The sequence below is a fragment of the Rhinolophus hipposideros genome, assembly GCF_964194185.1.
Source record: "Rhinolophus hipposideros genome assembly, chromosome: 10".
Taxonomy (NCBI): domain Eukaryota; kingdom Metazoa; phylum Chordata; class Mammalia; order Chiroptera; family Rhinolophidae; genus Rhinolophus; species Rhinolophus hipposideros.
Window position 1 is genome coordinate 43,273,328 of NC_138056.1, and position 20,866 is coordinate 43,294,193.

Sequence of the window (20,866 nt, forward strand, 5' to 3'; positions counted from 1 at the left end):
TAATCATTTTCTGAGAACATTTCTGGCCCTGCCTGAGGGGGCACCAGGCCTGCTGATGGCAGAACAGAAGTGTGCAGGTTACTGCCTGTGGGGCTGCCTCGATGGGGACACAGAGCGTGACGGTCTCCAGGCTGAGAGATCATGAAAGCTGTCTGCTGCACAATGTGGCCACTGTTGGATGTGCACATAGTAGGATCACTTTGCATTTTTCCATCGGAGGCTTCTGCAAATCCCTAGTTTGAATACTGTCCCTCCCCACTGGGCCTTAAGGCCTCTCTGTAAGCGTCAGAATCACCTTTTACTTTAGTGGCCTCATGAGCACATCCACCTCGTTCTAAGCTATTTGTTGCCCATCATTGGCTATAAACACTGGTGCAAATTATAACTTGTTTAGAAGCCTTTCTGGGGTAACCCACTCAACGTGGGGCATGCCCCAACACCCTCTCAGGGCTTCCCTATCCAAATCTACACTTATATCTAGGCTCTCATTTTTTTACCCATATCTTTTAATGTAAGAGAAAATCTTCCTTACTGAATGTCTCCCTAATGCCTAAGTCTGGGGAGAGATTTCAACATGTTCCATAGTTGAATATGGCAACTTCCTACAAAGCTGAGGTCGACCTCCTGCAGTGCTCCTGACTACTGTGACCTTGACCTTCCCTGGGCTTTCCAAGTCCTCTGACAGTGGGCCTTGGAGGTGAAGGCTCATCTCTGTGCAGCTGCCATCACCAGGCCTCAGGAGGCCACACAGGACCTGGCCATACCAGTATGAGGGGCCAAGTCCAGAATCCAGGTCAGATATACCCCCAGATCATGAAATCCCTCTAATGTGGTTATGCGGGGGAATTTTTCTGGCAATTCAGATGATGACTTAATCGTTATAGAAAATGGAAACTTGTATTTTTTCACTGGGGATAAACCTCCTTAAAAATAAACTTGAAAGGATTCTTTCATGATGCTTTTTTTTTTAAACCACAGGAGATGAAATTTCAGTCCAGGAGCAAGAATCAGTATCTGAATTGTACTTGGGAAGGGGAATCCTGAGGCTTCCTTTTGCACAAATGCCCCGTCACTCAGCACACCCGACACACCTCATTCCCAGCCCTGGGGGAGTTGAGTGCCAGCACCTGTCCGAGGCTTGGCCTCACCTGCTTAGCTCACGTCCCATGGGGGGTGAGTGAATCTCAAGCTCTGCCCGGAGATAACAACAGATCCCTGTTAAGCCACTGCACTCTGTTCTGGTTAGGAGAAAGCCCGGCCCGTCCACCAGTGAAACGCCCCCCACACACATGCTCTGAAATACTTAAGTGTGGTTCCTACAGATGACCCCTCCCAATGGGCACAGTGCTGGCTGCAGGCCTGGGGCTCAGTCACACCGTCACCGGCTGCCACCTCCTCAGGGTGGTCCCTACTGAGTAAGAGACGCTCTTGAATCTGCCTGTGGATGTCCAGCTGCAGCCTACACATCTGCTCCTGCAGCTCACTGATCACATTCAGAACCGACTGTGGGAAGGAAGAGAAAGGAGAAAAAGCACCCAAGGTCAGTCAGCTCTCAGACACCGAATTTCTTAAGAGAGCAGCACAGAAGGAAGGAAGCATGCAGAGGGTGAGCAACAGGCGGCACCCAGCGGTCACTGTCTGCAACCATCTGCTTTCTTCACAGGAACCAAAAGACATGACATTTTCCCTGAGGCCTGCCCCATCTTCAGGCCTGTCTTACAGTCTGAACCCCCCCACAGCTCCTTGGTGCCATCCTGGCATGTCAATATCTGAGGCACGGAGTCTAGCAACAGCAGAGACAGGCACACATATGGACACATCCACTTTATACATATGCCAATGCTTCACATGCCAGCTCCCCCCAAAACATGCACAGGTGACACACGGCACACACCACACTCATGCATGCTAATATGTCCCCAACCCTAAATTCTCACTCACACCCTCTATATCAAACCTTACTCCTTCACTTCCCACTCCAAACCTGACTCCTCTCTAGCCTCCAGAACATTTGGCTTTTTGTGGCAACTGAAAAATACCTGCAACCCTTGCAATTCACACCTACCCAATTCTGGATCCCTTTCACTAGAAGCTTTCCTAGGCTTTCCTTTATCTACTCCATAGACATTTACTGTCACTCTTCAAAGACCTAAGGCCACAGTAACCAATGCCCCTCACAGGTGAGTGGGAAGAGACATACAAAATAACAATCACAGCAGGGTGGAAGCACTATAGCCAAGAAAACCACACCCAGGGCTTTCAGGGAGCAGTGAGTAACTAATTCTGCCTGGGTCAAGAGGAAGGGATGGGATGTCAAGTAGCCACCTCCTAGCCCCCTTGTCTGGGTGCGGGAGTAAAGGGGATAGAGTAATGGCCTGGGGTACAGATGATGGTGCCACTTGTGGCGGTAAGGAACCCAGAGGTCGGCGGAAACAGTCCGTAAGTCAGAGGTAGAGGTTTAAGGAGACGGTTGGCAATAGAGTAGAACAGGGTGTGTGTGTGTGTGTGTGTGTGTGTGTGTGTGTGTGTGTGTGTGTGTGTGTGTGTGTGGAGGGGCGGGGGTCAATTAAACTGCTTAGCCTTCTCTGCCCACCTTTACTGATATTCTAAGACTGGCACCTGGTACTGAGAGGTCTGCCCACTGGCACCATGGGAACTGCCCAGTCATGTTAGAAAGGGGTTTTCCATCCCCAATAGTGACAGTATTGTCTAAAAGAATAAAAGCTCCTAACTCATATCTTGTTGTTATGTAAATCCCCTTTTCTAATGGAGAAGGAAAACCGATGGTCTGGGTGGCACTTTGGGGCTGAAGTAAGGGGGGACTGGGGTAAGGCCCCTATGCCCAGCCCGCTCTTCTCTCTGATAATGCCATTTCAACTGGGAGAGCTGCAGTGCAGTCATCTCTGATACAGGCAGGCCCCTGGCCTCCCAGCCACTCTCCCCTTGAACTAGCTCACCTGATTTAGCCCACAGACATCCCCAGGTTCTTTCCCCAGGGTCATCTGCCCAACAAGTTATTTCTTTATGGAGACCAGAGGATTGGGTTGAAAGCTCAAGGTGACCCCTGTGGGCCTGAGTAAGTGCTCTGGACTCCAGAAGTTCACGCAGCTTCACTGTGGCTGGTCCCTGAACCCTCATGGGACCCTGACCAATGGGCTGGGCAATATCTGCCCTCTGAGGTCTCATCTACAGTCCCAGTGCAGACACGGGGCTCTGACTGGGCCTTTGCTCCATCTTCCCCTGGGTTCTGAACCCTTTGCTGCCTTAGCTCAGATGCCTAACAAGGGTAGAGGATTCCTGCCTGACTGGCCTCTGCCACGAGGAGTCACAGTCTAGCTCTGTCTCTGCTGTTCTTGGACTTGGCATCACTGGGAGATACTACACAGGAAAAAGATGTCTACCTTCAGTTTCTTCATGCTTTTTCTTCTGAGAAGTTTCAAAGTCTTTTGGAGCTTTCATCATTTAGCAGGTAGGTCCCTAGTACTACCTTTGAGGACCAAGAAACTGGAGGAGAAGGAATTACAGAGAGAGAAAGAGGAGCTGGAATCAGCAGCCCGAAGTGGAGGGCTTAGCTAACTAAGCACGGTGGGAGCTGGGAGTCCAGGTGGGTTTCCAGATGAGAAATAGGAAGTTGAGGGGGATCCTCCCCAATGGCCCTGATCTTCTCTGTAGAGGAGGTGGCAAGGCTGCCTGCTCAAAGGACACAGTAAAGCAAAACGGGATACAGATTTACGGTAGTCACTGTGAGGTATGAGAAGAGGCAAGGTAGGAGTGGAGACGAGCAATACCAAGGAGGGGAGGACGCAGCTGAGGAGGAAATCGATTAGCAAGGAACTTTCTTATTGTTTTTAATTTCTAACCCTCTAACCAAGAGCCCTGGGGCAGGAGGAAGGCTGGCGGGTTATGCCTGTTACCGGTGGGGCTGAGCTATGACGAAGGGCAGTATGATGTAGTGAAACGTGCACAGGCTTCGTACGTGACAGACCTGGGTTTAACGCCAGTCTGTCACCTTTTTCCCCATGTGAATTGGGTGAGTTATGAAACTTTACCAACCTTAGATTTCAGATTTGTAGAATGAGGGTCTCACTACCCCATCGGGTGGTTGGGAGGATTAAATCAGGTGAGACTTAGGTAAAGCACTTGGCGTGGTACCTGGCACAGGGAAGCATTCAATAAATGAGAGTTCACTCCACCCCCTGCTTCTCCGTGTGCCATCAAGTGTTTGATCCATATGAAATGAACAAGAGAAACTGTGAGAATAGAAAATGCCTACTGGTCATGGGACACAGTTAAGGCCCAAGTGACATTGATTGCTGACAACAAAAGCCCAGTGGCTCACCCCCCCCAGTATGCCCACCTTATTGGGTACCCTGCTCCAAAATCTTTAGCTTCTCCTAGCCCACTGGCCCTGCCTATCTTCAGGCCTGCTCTTTTCTTATATAAGTTTCAAGAACATCACTGTCTTCTCTCGTCTCTTGTTCCCTCCATTGTCGAACTTCTCCAGTGAGGAGTCTAGACCTGCTGTCCCTGGTTTTCACCCCATTCCCTGGCCCCACTCTCCAGGTAGACAAGCTCTGCCTCCACCATACAAGGGCACCACTCTTCCTCAGTGCCCTCCTCCTGGCCAAATCCACAGCACGTTCTCTGCCCGCAAGCACCTGGCTCCCTTCTGAAGTGTTTCACGCCTCACCCTCAGTGATGTTGCACTATTAAGGTTCTTCTGACCTCTTTTACTCTTTTTCTGCCAACCTATCAATCACTCCAGTCTGTGTAGGTTTTTATGAATTCCATCATCAACTGATCCATTTACTTTTTCTTTGGATTCCTGTCATCACAACTTCAAGGCCTTCTATATCAGCATCCAAATTATGGACTAAAAATGCTAAACGGGCAGAAGGGCTAAGGGCAGATTACTGGAACCCTCTATGGAAAAATCTTTCGAGAGGTAGTCGTTAGGTACTTAGTATTCATTATCATTTGGGTACTAACATGCCTATTTTCACTTTCATCCTGTATTCCTCTATCTTATCCACAAGACTATCCCACGCAATGGTTTTTTTGTCATGTCTCACTGATTTACCAGGTCTATGACTACAAGACACGTTCGCAGCCAAGCCAATGAAGTCAATCTGACGTAACTCTTACTGGACACAGATCCCTACCTTGTCTTCTAGCTTCCCACAAACCATCATAGGGTCGAGCCCAAATTCCATAGACTAAATGTTATAGAACCCATCTAACTTTCTCAGTCATTTTGAAGGAGGAAGAGGAGGAGGAGAACAAAATGGTTTACTTCCAGTTTTTGAACAACACTTGATTTCCCTAATTTCCCAAAGTTCGCTCACAGCAAGCAGTTAGGCTTGCTGTCCTAAGTGCTCGGCACCTATCAGAGGCATCAGTGGAATCAAGCCCATTCTTTCTTTGATCTTATTGAGAATGTAACGTTTAACAAAAAGTTTTCCATTGTCCTCAGGATTGTCCTTTGGCTTGGGGTTTGCCCTTCCTGGCGCTGTTCACGCAGGTGCACTTTTATTTGTTCTTTCTCTCTGTTGTACAAGCCCCTTTGAAAACTAGTTTCTCTCAAAGTACTGTTAAGCTTTTTCTTTTTATGGGTATTGTTTGAGAGATTGTGCAATCAGACTATATTATTTTTAAGTAGTTCAATATTCTTGAGTCATCTTCTATTTTACTTCTGAACTTTCAAAGTTACGATTTGCCAAAGTCTACACTGCATGTCTGTCTATGCCTAGTTTTCCCCTTCCTCCTGTCATGAACTCTCAAATAACAATGACCATGGTCTCTCAAGGTGCTCATCAGTTTTACTCATAAACTAGTTTCTCCCTTTGCTTCAACATTAGAGTTGCAGTGGCAGTTTTTCCAGTTTCTTTCTCTACCTGCTGGGTGGAAACTATAAACAAGTGGTGGGGAGCAGGGGAAGGGACCAAAAGCCAACCTTTCAAATACGTAAGTGTTTAGCTGGAGGAGATTTTTAGGAGGTATCCAAATTGCTACTCCCTTCCATCATTGCCCCTTGTCGGCCTCAATCAGTCTGGAGATCTGTATATTGCCCTTTGCTCAGTGTGACCGTATGGTATATACCCCAACCCCGCCGGGACACTCTTCTTTAATTCTTCCTATCTATGTGGTGGTGTTGCTTTCCAGTATATCTATCCTCAGATGTGATATATCAACTTACTTTTATAATTCTTTATCTCTAGGGCTAGGCCATCTCCTCTTTTAATAGGTCTGTGTCTCTTCCATAGGGTAGAGCCTTTGAAACCTGTATTCCTTTCTTGGGTCCCATATCATTAAGTCCAAGTGACATTTATGAGGTTCTAATTGTTGTTTTGTAGTGTAATCTCAGCTCATTTACTCCTGCTTTGCCAACCATCGAAGTTCTTTTTTATGGTTCTTTTCTTTGTGAAAGAAACTACTGGGTACCTACCATAATCATAGTTTTTCCCACCCCATCCTACCTGTTAAACTTGTTCACAATTGTTCTTTCTCTCCGTCTTCCTTCGTGCTCAGTTTAATACTGTCCTGGCACTCTTAGACATCACAGGTGAGACTATAACCTCGCTATAGGGCAGTTGGGAAATACCTGTCAAAATTCCATGTGCACGTACACTCTGACACATCAGTTCCACGTCAATATCCTCATACATGTACAAGCATTATTTGTAATAGCAAATACTTGGAAACAAATGTCCATCAAAAGAGAACTGGTTAAATAAATCAGGGCACAGGCCGATAGTGGAATATGCAGACATAAATATGAACAAGTTTTCTTAATGAGGAGAAAATGTGTGTGTATATATTTATAGGTAGGTATAGACAGATATACAAATAATTCGCTTGTCCATGCATAAAATAACTGGCAAGTTCAGAAACACACTGATAACATTGTTTCCTGACTGCTGGCTGAGGGACAGGCATGGAAGGAGACGTTTTGTTATATATACCTCTTGAACTCTTGAGTTTCGAATTGGTGGAGAATATTTTCTATGCTAATAAAAATAAGTTAACAAACAACATAAAATAAAAACAAGAATAATAAAACTGTCCTAGTCAGGCCAGCTCTTCTCTGAGTAAACACAATCTTCCCAGCCCTTGCTCTGTACTCCAAGTCCATCATTCTGGTTGCCCAGTCCAGAATCCAGAATCCCTCCCTTCCAAGGTCCTAACCATAGAAAGAAAGAAGGATAACACCACCACTTGTGCTGTCAGATATTCCACTTTCTGCCAGGAAATCCTCAAGATTCTTTCTAAGTCTCTTCATGCTCCTGCATATCCCTGATCAATAAGGCTGACTTCACTTCCCAGAACATGCTGGATCCCTGCCCCCTCTCCATAGGCTGCTCCCCACAAAATCCTTTGGACGCCACAAGGAATTCAGTGACAGGCCTCTTTGCACCCCCAATACTTAGGGAAGCCAGCCTCCCTTCTCTAAGGAAGATCCCTCTGAGGGACATGGCTTTGACATGGTGAACCACACAGGGGTTTTTCCTTGGCTTCTGGATCTCTTTCTTTCATGTTCCATTCTCCTAATTCTGGTGTTTACTTTCCATGTCAGTCACTCTTCTGCAGTCCTGCTTTTCAGGAGCAAATCTAATTGATCCAAACATAGGTTCCCTGAAATGACCCAGAACCACGGCAAAAGGCTGATAAGAAAAAGTAAATATTTGTCACCCCAATAAAGTTTAATTTAAAAAAAAAAGAAAAAAAGTAAATATAGGAAACTCAGTAATCGCCCACCTCTCATTTAGGCCACTACTGACCAACTCCTGAGCAAGGCTGGTTGTTAGTATTCTCTCCATTTGACAAGAAACCTGCCCTCAGTCTTCAGGCTTTACCGACAACTTTCTGTAATCACTTCCACAACAGCAGACAGCAGGATACTGGCTTAGGGTGAGATCAGAACCAGACAGAAAGAGCAGTCTGCAATGCTCTCATCAATAGCATCCTTTCTTTTTTTTTTTTCCATTGAAACATAAAATGGAATTTGAGGATTAAAGCTTGAGCTGCATGGAGGAAGTTTACTACAGATCTGGCTACCTGAAAAAAAAAAAAAAAGAGTCCCTGCCTTTTCCAAACCACAAGTAATCAGGCCTTAGGCTAAATACATTCACTGGAAAAAACAGCGGCAGTACAGGATGGAAAGCAGCATTCCTTTTACTCATGAAACAATGACCTCTGGGAACCTTAGCTAGCTAAATGTCTCACTCAAATAAACATCTTCATGTAGATGACAATAGCTCAGCTTTAGCAGCACTCTTCATGTATTTTTAAGCCTCTCGTACTGCAGACAGTTACCAACAGTAGTGAAGGTTCTGGGCATACCAGCAAAGGTTATGTCCAATTACAAGAATGAGAAATTATGTTTCAGGTCATGTGGCTGTTCACCGACTATCACGGGTTTGAACAGCCTAAAAAATTCCTCCACGTGGAAACTTAATGTTTGTACGAGCAACTGGGAAGGGCTGTTATCTGATAGGACTGACGCCAGTAACTCAGGGTCTATGTTGCCTCAGAAATGAATAGCCTAATGGAAAACAAAAACAAAAAACTCAGATTGAAAAACAATCCTGCAGAAAAGAAAGAAATAAAGTAAACAGTAAAATGACTGTTTTAGCTATCCCTGGCCCAGAAGTGAGAGCTCTCCTTCCTTCTGGTCTTCCCTAGAAAGGAACTGAGCTACCCCTGCTTGGTACTAACGCTGAGTATTCCCAGGATGGACTCACTCGCGCGCACAAACCCATGCGTGGGTACACGCTCCCAACAGTGGCTGGTTTCGAATCACGCATGAGACCCAAACTGGCCCAATAAGACACAATCCTGGGGCTTTCTCTGGAACCTCTGAGAAAGAGAATCTCTCTCTCTCTGCAGGGGTTGCCAGGCTGGTAGAGTTGCTGATGGCCATCTCCGTCACCACCTGGGGAGAGCCTTCCTGAGAATAAGGCTAAAATAGAGCCAAATGATAAACTAAGACTGGTTTCTAATGACATTGTGAGGTCACCTGGATCCAGTACTATTGCATTTTTAAACCCTGGACTCTTCAAGTTGTGTGACCTAATAACACTACCACTTTAAAAAAAAAAAAAAAAAGGAAAGGAAAGAATTATGTGGTTTTGAGTTGAGTTTCTGGCACTTTAAGCCGTCTCACAGAATCTATTGAATTGTTGCCCCAAAGCCCTACGGTATATTCACATGTAAGCATACATCTTGAAACATTGGTAAAATTAACTCTAACCCTGGAGAAAATTCAATTGCTTCTCTGTGAACATTTAAGAAATAGTCTATTCAACTAACACTTCATACAGTTAGCTTTCAGTCTGTGTGACCTTTGCCATCTATAACTAATGTATTTAAGTCTCATTTCCATTTCTAGCATGTTTAACATGATCAGTAAGTGATTGATAAAAACTGGCTATTACTATGTGTCCAGCACTCTGCTGAGGGCTGTGTGGACATTATCTCATTCCCTACTCAGAACAACCCAAGAAATAAGAAGTACATACTATTACCTCCATTTTACAGAAGAAGTAATAGAGGTTTGGGAGGTTAAATTACTTGCCTAACATCACAAAGCTGCTGAGTAGCTGAGCTTGGATTACAGTCAGGAGATCTGATTCAGAAGCCTGTACTCTTAATCACTAGAAGATACTGTCCGCCGCTTAATGGAGAGAACTTCTTTTGGCAACTGTTCTTACTAATGAGCTTGTTCTCAAAAGCAATACAAGGAATATGCCCCCACATATTAGAAGTGTCTCAAGCACCAGTGTTTACCCAGCAAACACAGAATTATGACCCGTTTCAGTGCACAACAACATTGGCACTTAATAGCAAGGAACAATATCTATCTGCAGATTTGGGGGATGCCTAAATGGAAGAAGGGGTGAAGATAAACCAACTCCCTACAAAATACTGGAGACTATGATGGGGACTTTATTTTTGTGATTTTATTTGGACTTCACACAGTTACCCATTTTATAGATAAAGAAATTGAATTTCAGAGAGATTAAGTAGCTAACTTATTGAAGTCCATAAAGCTGTTAAGCAGTCAGTCAGTAATTGAGCCACGGTGTTTCTAAACCTAAGGCCTCTCTTCCTTCCACATCTCACGCGGCCAGGGACTGGTATGTAGAGACACACAGACGATATTATCTAACGTTAAAACAGGATGTTCTCTCTCAAATGAAGGAGCTCGGAGCCTAAAATCCTCTAAATGTTTATTCAAAAATGGAGTCTAGCATGCTCTAGTCTAGTCAATGGCATATGGAGCCTGGAAAAAAAACAAAAACAAACCCAGGAAAACATTCTCTTCAGAGAAGGCCTATGCATGGGCCGACACATATGTCCCATCAGGAGAAAAGAAACCCAAAACCTAAGGTTTGCATCTGGGTCAGTGAAATACACATCAGACTCCTTGGATATAGTGACTGTGGCCTACTGGGCAGCTGACTTCATCCCAGTATGTGGTCACTACCTTGGCTTTCACAGGAGACATCTTGTGTCCCTCCACATCTTGTCTGATCCTTCCCCACTACTGCTTCCCTTTTTATCCTTGTCAGCAGTTTTAGGAAGGATAAAGCCTTACAGCCAAAACTGGGTGGTTTGGGCATTGCTGAAATTTGCAGCTACAGCAAAACCTGATAACTTGGTATTAACAGATCATTGCATCTCTAGTGCATAGAAGTTTCTGGCACCCAGCGGCTGCCAGGCTCGGGGTTGATCAGATGGTCTGAGTCCACATTAGGATAGTTTTCCCTGGTCTGAGCTCCGGACAGTATGGGTCCTACTGGAATTTGGTGTATCACACTCACCTCTGCTTTTCTTTGCTTCTCCTCCTGCTCTCTCTGCTCCTTCTCCATGCCAACCAGCTTGAGCTTCAGCTCAGACACTTCAGTCATCAGATCGAGCTTCTGAGTCTCAAGAGATGTGCGACTTAGCAGCTCCTGCAGGCAAAATCATAAACCTCATGGATCTCAAAATCATAAACCTCCATGGCAACAAGAACAACTCTAGCTCCATAAGCACATAAGGCAATCTCTAAGTTGTGTGTTGGTTAATACAGAGTTGAGAGTGCTACATATAAACCACAGGCCTCTAAGAGATAAGCCTGGGATGATAAGAAATCATGTATGGATAGTGCAGCTCCTGCCACAACCCACTATGCTCTGAGGGACAATGTGAGCTACATTTTTAAAAAAAAACACACATTTGCCCATAGAAACCATTATTCATTATTTCATTATTATTAGAGAAAAACAAAAGCATACTCTTGAAGAACTAAATTTCTTCACCTCTATTTTTTAAGGCAAAGCAATAGGTCCTTCTCCACTAAAACAAACAAAAAAATGTTTATGGTAATATATTTTTCAAAATCAAAATTTCCATATCACCTCCTGAGCTCAATGTTCAGCACAGTCTTCAATACTCTCATTGTGAGACCTCGCTGCAATGAGCCTAGAAGGGAGCGAGCACATCAAGTGCAAGTCCAGTGAGTACTGAATGATATTAGAATCTTATTATGCGAGATGATCTTTCCTGAGCTGTATCAACATTACAATTTGGCCACTAGGGGATGTAAGTAAGAAGACTGTTTGTTCCTTATTGTGAGGACTTCTGGTGAGATGTTATTACTAGTAGACAACAACTTGCTATTAACACATACACTTAACAAGCATAAATAAGGCAAAAAACAAAGGTGATAGGCAAAACAACTGCTAAGAACTATTAGGAATTAAGGCTATGAAGAACCTCAAAAAACAGGAGCATTTCCCAAAGTCCAGGGACAACACGTTTCTCACCTCGCAAAAAGCAATGTTCCATGAGGTTCAAAATCCTAGTATATGGTAGACATTGAATACACAAGGATATAGCAAGGAGAATATAATATGGCAACTAGGAGAGCAATGGGCCAAATGAGCAGATGGAAAAGACACCATGTCCTGCCAGGGTCTGAGCATTCGGTAACATCTTGGGCAGCCCAGCCCTAGTACAAGAATGACGATCTCCACAGCATTCTAACCTAATAGCTGTGAGTTCATATATTCTGAACTGTCCTCAGGTCATAAACCAAACTACACAGGACAGAGATTTTAACTTGGAATACATGATTCCTTAGGCTAAAAGGCCCTCAGTACCTGCAAAAACCAGGCTACAAACTGTCCATCTGCTAATCTGAGGGGATGAGCATCTAGAAGTCAAATCAGCAAAATGAGCTCACTGAGCACTGGGCCGAGAAGGAAGGCTCTTCCTGGGCCAGTCAGACTTAAAGCTGGCCGATAGGGCAGAGGCAGTGGCACTGCCATGCCAGAACTTGAATTACTTGGTCGTGAGGAGTCAGCCAAATAAGCATGTCTAATGTAATTGGTGGACTGAGGGACACAGATTCACTGAGTGTCTCCTTTGTGCCAGACACTGTTGGGTATTTTACATATATCCCTTCCATAAACCCTCTCAGGGATTTGGCAGTAAATATTATTATCCCAATTTTACAGATGAGGAAACAGGCTCACAGGTTGACCTGTCTTGGCCAAGGACATATGTCAAACAACAGCGCGTTAGTTTTCAAACCAAGGCCTGCTGACTCCAAAACTTATTTCTGTCTAATGTATCACACCGTTTATCAGAGGAAGAAGTCGAAGAATTTTAAGAGAAATGAAAAACATGCTGAAAAAAGGCAGTCAACAAATATTCACTGAGCCCAGGAAACACCCACTCAAATTGACAAGATTTTGTTGAGTACATACTATCTACCAGAGCCTGATATTAAGGCTATGCAGAAGATAAAAGGCCATAACGGCTTCTTTCCTGGGTAAACACGATGGCACCTCGGGGTTGAGTATCTTAAGATGTAACCCTCCCCCACACTACCTATTCGCCCCTACCTCCTTCACCTTCTTCCCCACCTCTCTCTCTGCCTCCACCATCTCATAATTCTATGTCTATCGCTCCATCCTCTCATCAACTTGATTATTCCAAAAATAATCTGAGGCAGTTTGCAAAATAGACAATTCAAGTTAAAAAATAAATCATAAAAACTAAAGTAGGCAGGAAAAGAAGTTGTCAGAGTTATAGTTGGAATTATACCCTAAAGTTCTACATACGTGTACAGCTAGACATGGAATATAACATGTATGTGAGCTTCCCAGCTACCAAAGCAAAGGTGAAAAGGAACAATTCTACAAATCAGGTCCATGGGCTAACATTTGTTTTGGAGTGCTGAGAACTGAGAAAATATTCTTCTATGAGACTTCGAAAAGTTTATTCAACAAATACGTTTTTATGTATCTACCGGATGCCAAGGCCTAGGGATATTATGGTTAAAAACACAGCCTCTATTAAGCACTTGAGTATCTTGAATACTAACCAGCATTCAAGATGCTTACTGCCTTGGTGGGATTTAGAAAGTCTCTGACTGTATCTCTCTTGAAAGCTAAGAATCTACTTCCATTATTGCCAAAATCCCTGTGGCTGGGATTTTAACTGCCAGGTTGTAACTGGTCACACCAATGTTCCAGCTGACAAGGGTAATATTCTAATTGGTCGCACTAAACTTCCAATAGCCATTCCAATTGGTCATGCCAGGGTTCCAGTTGGTCACACTAACATTTCAAATAGATATTCCAGTTGGACACACCAAAGTTTTAATTAGAAACCTGGGGGTGCTTAATTTCATATACTCCACTGATAATACAGTTTTCATTTACTCTCTCCTGGCTTATATCTATTACCATGTGCCTCTACCTTTCATGACCATCACCCCTCATCCTTGTCCTTAATGAGTACTGCCCTAGTGCCTGACTTCAAAAACCAACCTTTAACAAGCTTATCTCAGTCCATGTCCACTTCCCATCTCCAGGCCAGGCATGGCCTCCAGTAACTATTACAATACACTGTAAACTCTATCATACGTCTTAATGGGATTTTACCTTCTGTACATTCTCAACTGCTCCTTCTACTTCTAGTATAAGATGAATCCTGACTTTTACACAATACACCACATCCTTCCCAGTTATCTCAAGTGGACACCACTGTGTTCCAACAACTCAACTTACAGAACACTTTTCTCCCTGTTTCAAGACTGCTTCCAGACCACTATTTGTCCCTATTGATCTCCATGACTGCCCTCATCTTCTCAGGCAGCACCACTCGGTTATAGCCCATACTTTCCAAACATCCAGAACTCAACACTGTCTCCCAATTTTCTTGAGGCTTTTGATCAATAGTTTCTCTACCTACTTTGGGCACATTTCATCTCCTCAGTAGTTTCAACATCCTTGTTTATCTTCCTTTCAAAATCCATCTGGATTCACATTTCTTGAACTCAGCACCAACAGGCTTTGCTTCCACTTTGTCTCAGGTTTTCAGCGGCATGGCTACCACCTAGCCCTTATCTTTGTCCAGGAAGCATTTGCTCTGCTTTTAAAATCTTCAACTCTGAAATGCTCTCCTCTGGCCACAATCCTCTGACCTTTCAACCGTCCCATGTACTCATTCAAATAATCTTTAATTTCTTCTTCGGTGTCCGCTAGTTACTTAATAACTCCCTATTTTCCTAGTTTATCAACTTCCTTTAAGAAATATTCGCCTCCTTCCGCGCTCTATACCTTAAGGTTAGCTATTTCAATTGCATCACATCGGCACCAGAAAATCCCTCATCCAGATCATCCCCGCCCCTAGACACGAAGTGCATTTGCTTTACCAGAGCCCAGCATGCCAAACCTCAATGCCTTCTGTCTGTTTCCATTCCCCATGGCCTGAGAATTGCTCGTAAAAGTCACTTAAGGATGCCAACTGGTTTTCATACAAATGTACACTATCTAATTACAGCTGCTCTTCCAATACTGCCTGGCAGAACTTGTATTCACCTCTGGCTGGGTCCTTTCATAAATCCTTCCAAATCTTTTCCATTCTTCTCAATCCCTAAACCCCTCTTCTCCTCGAATAACCTCTCCTCGTATTTACTGAAAAGATTTTTAAAAATCATCTGATCATTCACTGAACTTACATCTTTTCTATTTCAAAGTTTCCCAGAATCAGCTCTCATTCGTATCTCTTAAATCCATGTGCTAAAGAAGCCAGCCCACACCTCCTCTCCAAGGTTAGTCTGACAGAACTGCACATAAGCCAACTCCTCTGTCAGGCTCTTTCACCTTTAAGCACCGTTCCCTAGCTCAGGAAGTTTCCAGCTTGCACATAAAAAGCATACGTTAAAAAACACAGTGGCTCCAGAGTTTGCTCCTGAATTGCCCCCATCTGACCCACCTTCCTGTTGCTGACCACTTCTCAGCCTCTAGACTCTTCGTGCCATTTTCACACAGCTTGATGAAACCTCAGATTGCTTCCCTGGTTAACCAGTAGCATTTGGCTTTGTTCTCTGGGTTCTGGTCCTGTTTCTCCCTCTAGCTAGTAACTCAGAATGCTGCCTACTCACATGGTCCTAGGCTCTCCCTCACCTCTGTACTGCCTTTGAGGCGGTTCCCACCAAGTCTGTGCTACTCCAGGGTAGGACCATTAATCATCCCCTCTGACAGGCATTTAATCTCTCCCTCACCATCAGCTTTCATTCCTCAGTCTATAAACATGATCAAATTTCTGACATTTGAAATGTCAAACCTTCCCTTTGACCTGGCCTTCCCCTCGAGCAACCACCACCACCAACTCCTGTGTGCTCTCAGTCAGCACGTGCACGCTCTGTGTGCGTTGTGTGTATGAATGCTGTCCTGCTCTGTCCCCTCCCTCTCCTAAGCTCTAGAAAGAATAAGCTGCCCCTGCTGTCTCTTCTTCCTGTCACTTCTCAATAAGATGTCTGCATGCCGGCAACACGGCTTCCGCCTGCAAGTAGAGCACAGAAACAGTTCCGGTTCTGGGGACCATGGTCCAAACTTTCAGATGCAACTTCTACTTCTCAGCTCTCAACCCACTCAGCCTTCATCCACTTGTCAGTGTAAGCTACTCCTTGCCATCCCTTCCTTCCTTTTGGTTTTCCTGCCTTTCTTTTCTCTTTTCTATCTCCTTTACTGGCTTCTTTTATTCTGTCTACCCCTTAAGAGAAACATTTTTGGGTCCTTAGCTCTCATCCCCAAGACTGGAGTTATCTCTGGATCCAGCCTGTTTGGAGAACCAAGGCAAGGATAGTCCCTGCTCAGACTTGCAGGGTAAGGTCCTGCTGAGAATCTCTTGGAATCATGCAGCCACCATAAGGGGTGGGGAGGTGAGGTGAGAGGAGGCAGGGGGCTAGAGATAAGGGTTTCATAAGCTGCACTGGCTTCTGCCAGCCAACTGTTTCAAGGTTGCCTGTGTAAATGAGAGAGGACGAGGATGAGGAGGGGGCGGTATGAAAAGCAGGTGTTTTGTTTTTCTTGCTGTGAAGGACCATGAAACTGGATAATGAAACTTTAGGAAAAACCAGTGAACAAAATTATCACTCACCCCTCTTACTTCACCACTACCAGTAATCTCTTCCAGAAGGAAAAACACATCTCTCTTCTTGGGAGATGAAGAAAAGCTTACATCTCAGAGCAAATCGTCATTTCCTGTTTCTAAAGCTCAGTTTCTGACTGGAGCTGATAAAAAGAATTTGCCTTTCAAGTTATTTTCTCCTTAAAGAGCCACATCTTGAAGCAATTACCTCCATCTTTAAGTGCGGAACACGACCCAGCGAGTTACTGACCAATGACAGAGGACTGGAGCCAGACTGGCAATGTGAAACCAGAATGAAAGAACAGGCCACGGAAAGACATGAAAGGAAAAATGTGTCCTTTGCCCTTTGAAGTAAGAGGCCCGGGCCTTGCTGGGAAGCCTCCTTCATGAGTAACACTGCAGAGAGAGGTGCCCATAGTCAACCTGAGTTTGAGTCTAGACGCAGTCCCCACTAACGAAATCATCTCTCTGAGCCTCAGTCCCCTTATCTGTAAAAAGGAGTAAAGCACTTTACACTGTGGTCTGCAAAGCCAACGTCAAATGAGATAAACTTGAGGAAAGCAGTTACTTCTGCCTCATAAATCTCCTGGGGGAGTTGGAGGGAATAACTGACAAATCCGTTTTGTTCACTCGTGACTCAAGTGTCTCACCTCCTCAGACAGATTTGTGCTCCCCCAGGAATATGTCCCTAACTCTGTTTAATATTCTTTTTGAGATAGAAACACCCCCTTAAAGGTTCTTTTGGGAAATTGATCAGCCAGATGCTGCTGACTTATTGTTGAATTCCCCCATCTGGGCACACTGTTCTCTCACTCACCTCAAGGGCAGTAACTGGGCCTGTGTCTTAGGCTCTGTATCCCCCTGCTCAGTGCTCTTGAATCACACAGGCCATTTCTGTGATGGTTTAGTTTTAACAAAACTGGAATAACTGTACTACAGCTCTAGGACATAGGCAATGTCAAGTCTCTATTGTCTTCCCCAAGCTCTATAAATAAGAACCCAGGTTCACTGATCTTCCCAGATCAACAGATGGTGAATCTACAGAAAGTCATGTCCACTGACTCCAAATACCCTACATTTATCACTCTCCACACCTCACCTAAAAGGCAGCCAAAACTATGAGGTTGCCTGATGCTTGGAGTTCTGGGTCAGGTAGGAGGATTGAAACAGAGCCTGGTGTCCTCAAGGTTTCCCCAAAGCTGGGTTATGTCCTCACAAGGCTGTTTGCGTCCTTTCTTCCTGCCCACTCAGCTTCCTACCCTGTTTTCTTTTTTGGCATTGAACATTGTTTCTGCTCTTGACCTTGATTGTATCATAAATGGCCAGTCTCTGGAAAGTGCTGCATTTGGCTGTTGGCTCTGTATAAAACTTCTTACCCAGTGAATAGCATCAGCTTCTTCCCTAAAATCATCACCCTCTGGAGAAGGGGCAGGGACTGGGGCCAGAGGAGCTTGCTGTGCAGGAACCTTCTAGACACCAGAGAACCCATGGAGGCCACTTCAGAAAAAGTCACCGGGGACCTCAACTACAACAGACCATGGGGAACTTGCCCTGTGACACAGAGATTTTGTTGCCAACATGGCCTGAGCCACTCACAAGGAAGGCACTGGCCCACGCCTGTATTCTGGGATGCTATTGGGGGCCCTGGGCTCAGACAGCCCAGGGTGCAGCCCTCCAAGATGCAGCTGGACAATGCCTTGACCTTCTTGAGGAACAGAGGGCAAGGCTCATGCCTGTGATCTCTTACCTAGTCCAGTGGCTCAGACTATCCCAGACCCGTGAAAACTGACCCAGGCTGTGTGGTCCCTTGAAGACTCATTTGTACATTTCCTGGGAAATGTCTCTTCCTAATGGGGAAGGTTCCCGGGGAAATCCAGACATGCTCAGTGAGTCTGAGACCATATCTGAGTTAGGTGCGTCCCTCAGCTTTCCAAGAGATGCTGCATACTGCCCCTTCCCAACCGCAGCGGGTTGCAGACAAGGAATATTTTGCTCTAAATTGTGTCCGTAATTTATGTGCTGCCGATGTGGACGGGCCCCTGTGCTGATTCTGTTTAGTCTGGCTTGCCCATCTAAGACCAAGGTCTTCATGGTCTGTTTCTGGAGATTAAATGGGTTAATGCATAGAAGAAACAGATGGGAGCTGAGAGATTTGCACTTAGTAGGGGCCTGACCAGGCCAGGCTGAGGGGTGTGTGGCTCATGAATTGGGTGGGAAACTCTCTTCCTTCCTCTTGGGCTCCAGGAGGGAGGCTTTAAGTTCCCCAACTGCTGTTATTCCAGCCAGTGGAGGGGACAAAGTCTAGGGTGGAAATTGCAGATTAGAGGACTGTGGGCTTGGCCTAAAGGTGTACCATGTCGTTCACACGGTATTTTTATTTTCATTTAAATTAGTCACTGATGTTTTTTAAAACAGAAACTCATCTTTAAGTCTCTAAATCTGGATTTTCAGCTTCTTGTGAGAAATGGGAATATCTAGCAACGCTGGGACTACATGGGCAGTCAGCTAGAGTTAAGTAGCAGCTGCCTAATCTAGACAAGACCCATTCAGCGTGCAGGAGCAACATACCCACGGGAAGCAGTGCAATAGGCAGTCAGAAGGCCCCACACTGTGACAGTGAAAGAAACTGTTCAGAGCGGCTCAGGCCTTTGAGCAGGAGGCCAGGCTTGGCTCAGGGCAGGAATGGGCTCTGAGGGCTGGCAGAAAGAGGCAATTGTTTGCCTCCATTCTCTGCCTCAAGGCCATGAGTCATTCTTGCTCCTACCACCAGAAGCCAAGATCCCTGCAGTCCAGCATAACACAGTCAAGCCAGGCGAGTCTCTGCCTGCACCAGTTCAGAGGAGACATCCATATGTACTCCAAGCTCCAAACGGCATCACATCAACACTGTGATGCAAGAATTAAGTGTCTTTTCAAAGAGTATTCAAGCAGATTTCAGGAAAGCATTATCATGTGCAGCAGAATATTCAACTTGGGATCTGGAGCCGGGAACTCAAAGATCTCAAGCTCAGGCATCATCAAGTCCAGCAAACACACCAGTGGCCTCTGATGTGAACTCAGAATTGGCCAAGAAAGGAGTATTCCATACTCCTTTCATTTTTACCCTTGAAAGATTGAGAGAACGCAGTGAAACTTATGAGCATAAAAATACCTTTGTTAAGTTCAGGAAGATCTTTAAACCCCAGACATGGGTAATAAGAGCTACCATACTCCAAAAGATACCAATTCAAGACAATCACCTCTATGGTACCTGTAAACCACCTGCTTGCTACCAAACCCATAGCACACAAGAAAGAAGATTTAGGATAAGTAGGATAAAAGGGTAACTGGGCTTAAAACTTTTTCAAAAGCCTGGAATCCAGTCCATGGAATAATGCTTAGAGGGACAAAACAGACCCAGGTGGTGATGGGAACCAGCATCAGACTACTTGGCACAGAGACTCTGACAAGAGAGCAGAAGCACTGCCATATAGAAGGGTGTAGGGTAGTCCCGGGAGAGCAGCCAGGAATGATGGTCAGAGAGCTCAGGAACCACAACACAGCTATTCTCTGACCTCTGATTACATGGTTTCTTGCCAGGCATTGTCTTCCTGAAATAGCTACCTTTCTGACAGGTTCCCTTCCACGTTCAAATTTTCTTGGTTTCTGTCTGGGTTATGTTTTCTTAATTTATTGGAGTGACATTGGTTAGTAAACTTATATAGGTTTCACGTGTACATTTTTACAAAACATCATCTATATCACATTATGTGTTCACCACCCCGAGTAAGTTCTTCTTCCATCACCATATATTTGACCCCCTGTGGCTTTTACAACACTCCATCATCTTCCTCATCCCCACTGCAAAACTGCACCTAGTGCAGCCTTAAAAATACAATCTAGTGGGTTGTCCTACGCACTCTTTGTGAAATGCTTTTCTGCCACTTGAGATTTTTCTATCAGGCTATTTTCTTTCCTGTGTCTTCAAAAGAAAGATTCAAAACTTCAAGAAAGAAAGAAATAAAAAGAAAGACAACTCCTACTGCTACTCAGATTTTCAGGGAGTATGAAGAGCAAGAGAAATGACATACAATTTAAACAGAGAGTCAAACAGAGCCAGGAATGTGGTAACTCATTAATCAGCAATGAAAAGATAATAAACTATTAACAGTTTCTGAGCTGTTGGAACTAGTTTGTTTTTACAGACCTTTGCATAAGAATACTGACCTTTTATTTTTTCAGTTTTCAAACACATTCAAACAAAACTAAGAGATACCTGGGAACTGAGAGACTTATCCTAAGAACAAAGGTCAAATTCAAAGCCTGTGATCATTACGATTCTGTGGAAAAACAATTTTAATTTTATATTGATTACAGCAATAAAAAAATCGTTAGATCTTTGGGAAAAAGATTATAAGGAGTTATCTAATCGAACCCACTTATTTGAAGGGGCTGA

At 44.6% G+C, this 20,866-nt stretch overlaps 1 protein-coding gene across 18 annotated transcripts in view; it reads right to left on the reverse strand.

Annotated features, from left to right (window-relative positions):
- The window catches only part of PPFIBP2 (PPFIA binding protein 2), a 124,007-nt gene that overhangs the window by 31,107 nt on the left and 72,034 nt on the right, over nucleotides 1-20,866 (reverse strand). For 10 of the 18 annotated variants that reach the window (XM_081063414.1, XM_081063417.1, XM_081063415.1 and 7 more), the window contains one exon: nucleotides 10,824-10,955. In XM_081063414.1, the coding sequence (XP_080919540.1) occupies nucleotides 10,824-10,955 (132 nt within the window). Of the gene's footprint in view, nucleotides 1-1,320; nucleotides 1,504-10,823; nucleotides 10,956-20,866 lie in introns of all 18 variants that reach the window. The other 8 variants (XM_081063412.1, XM_081063400.1, XM_081063410.1 and 5 more) reach the window with 1 other exon arrangement.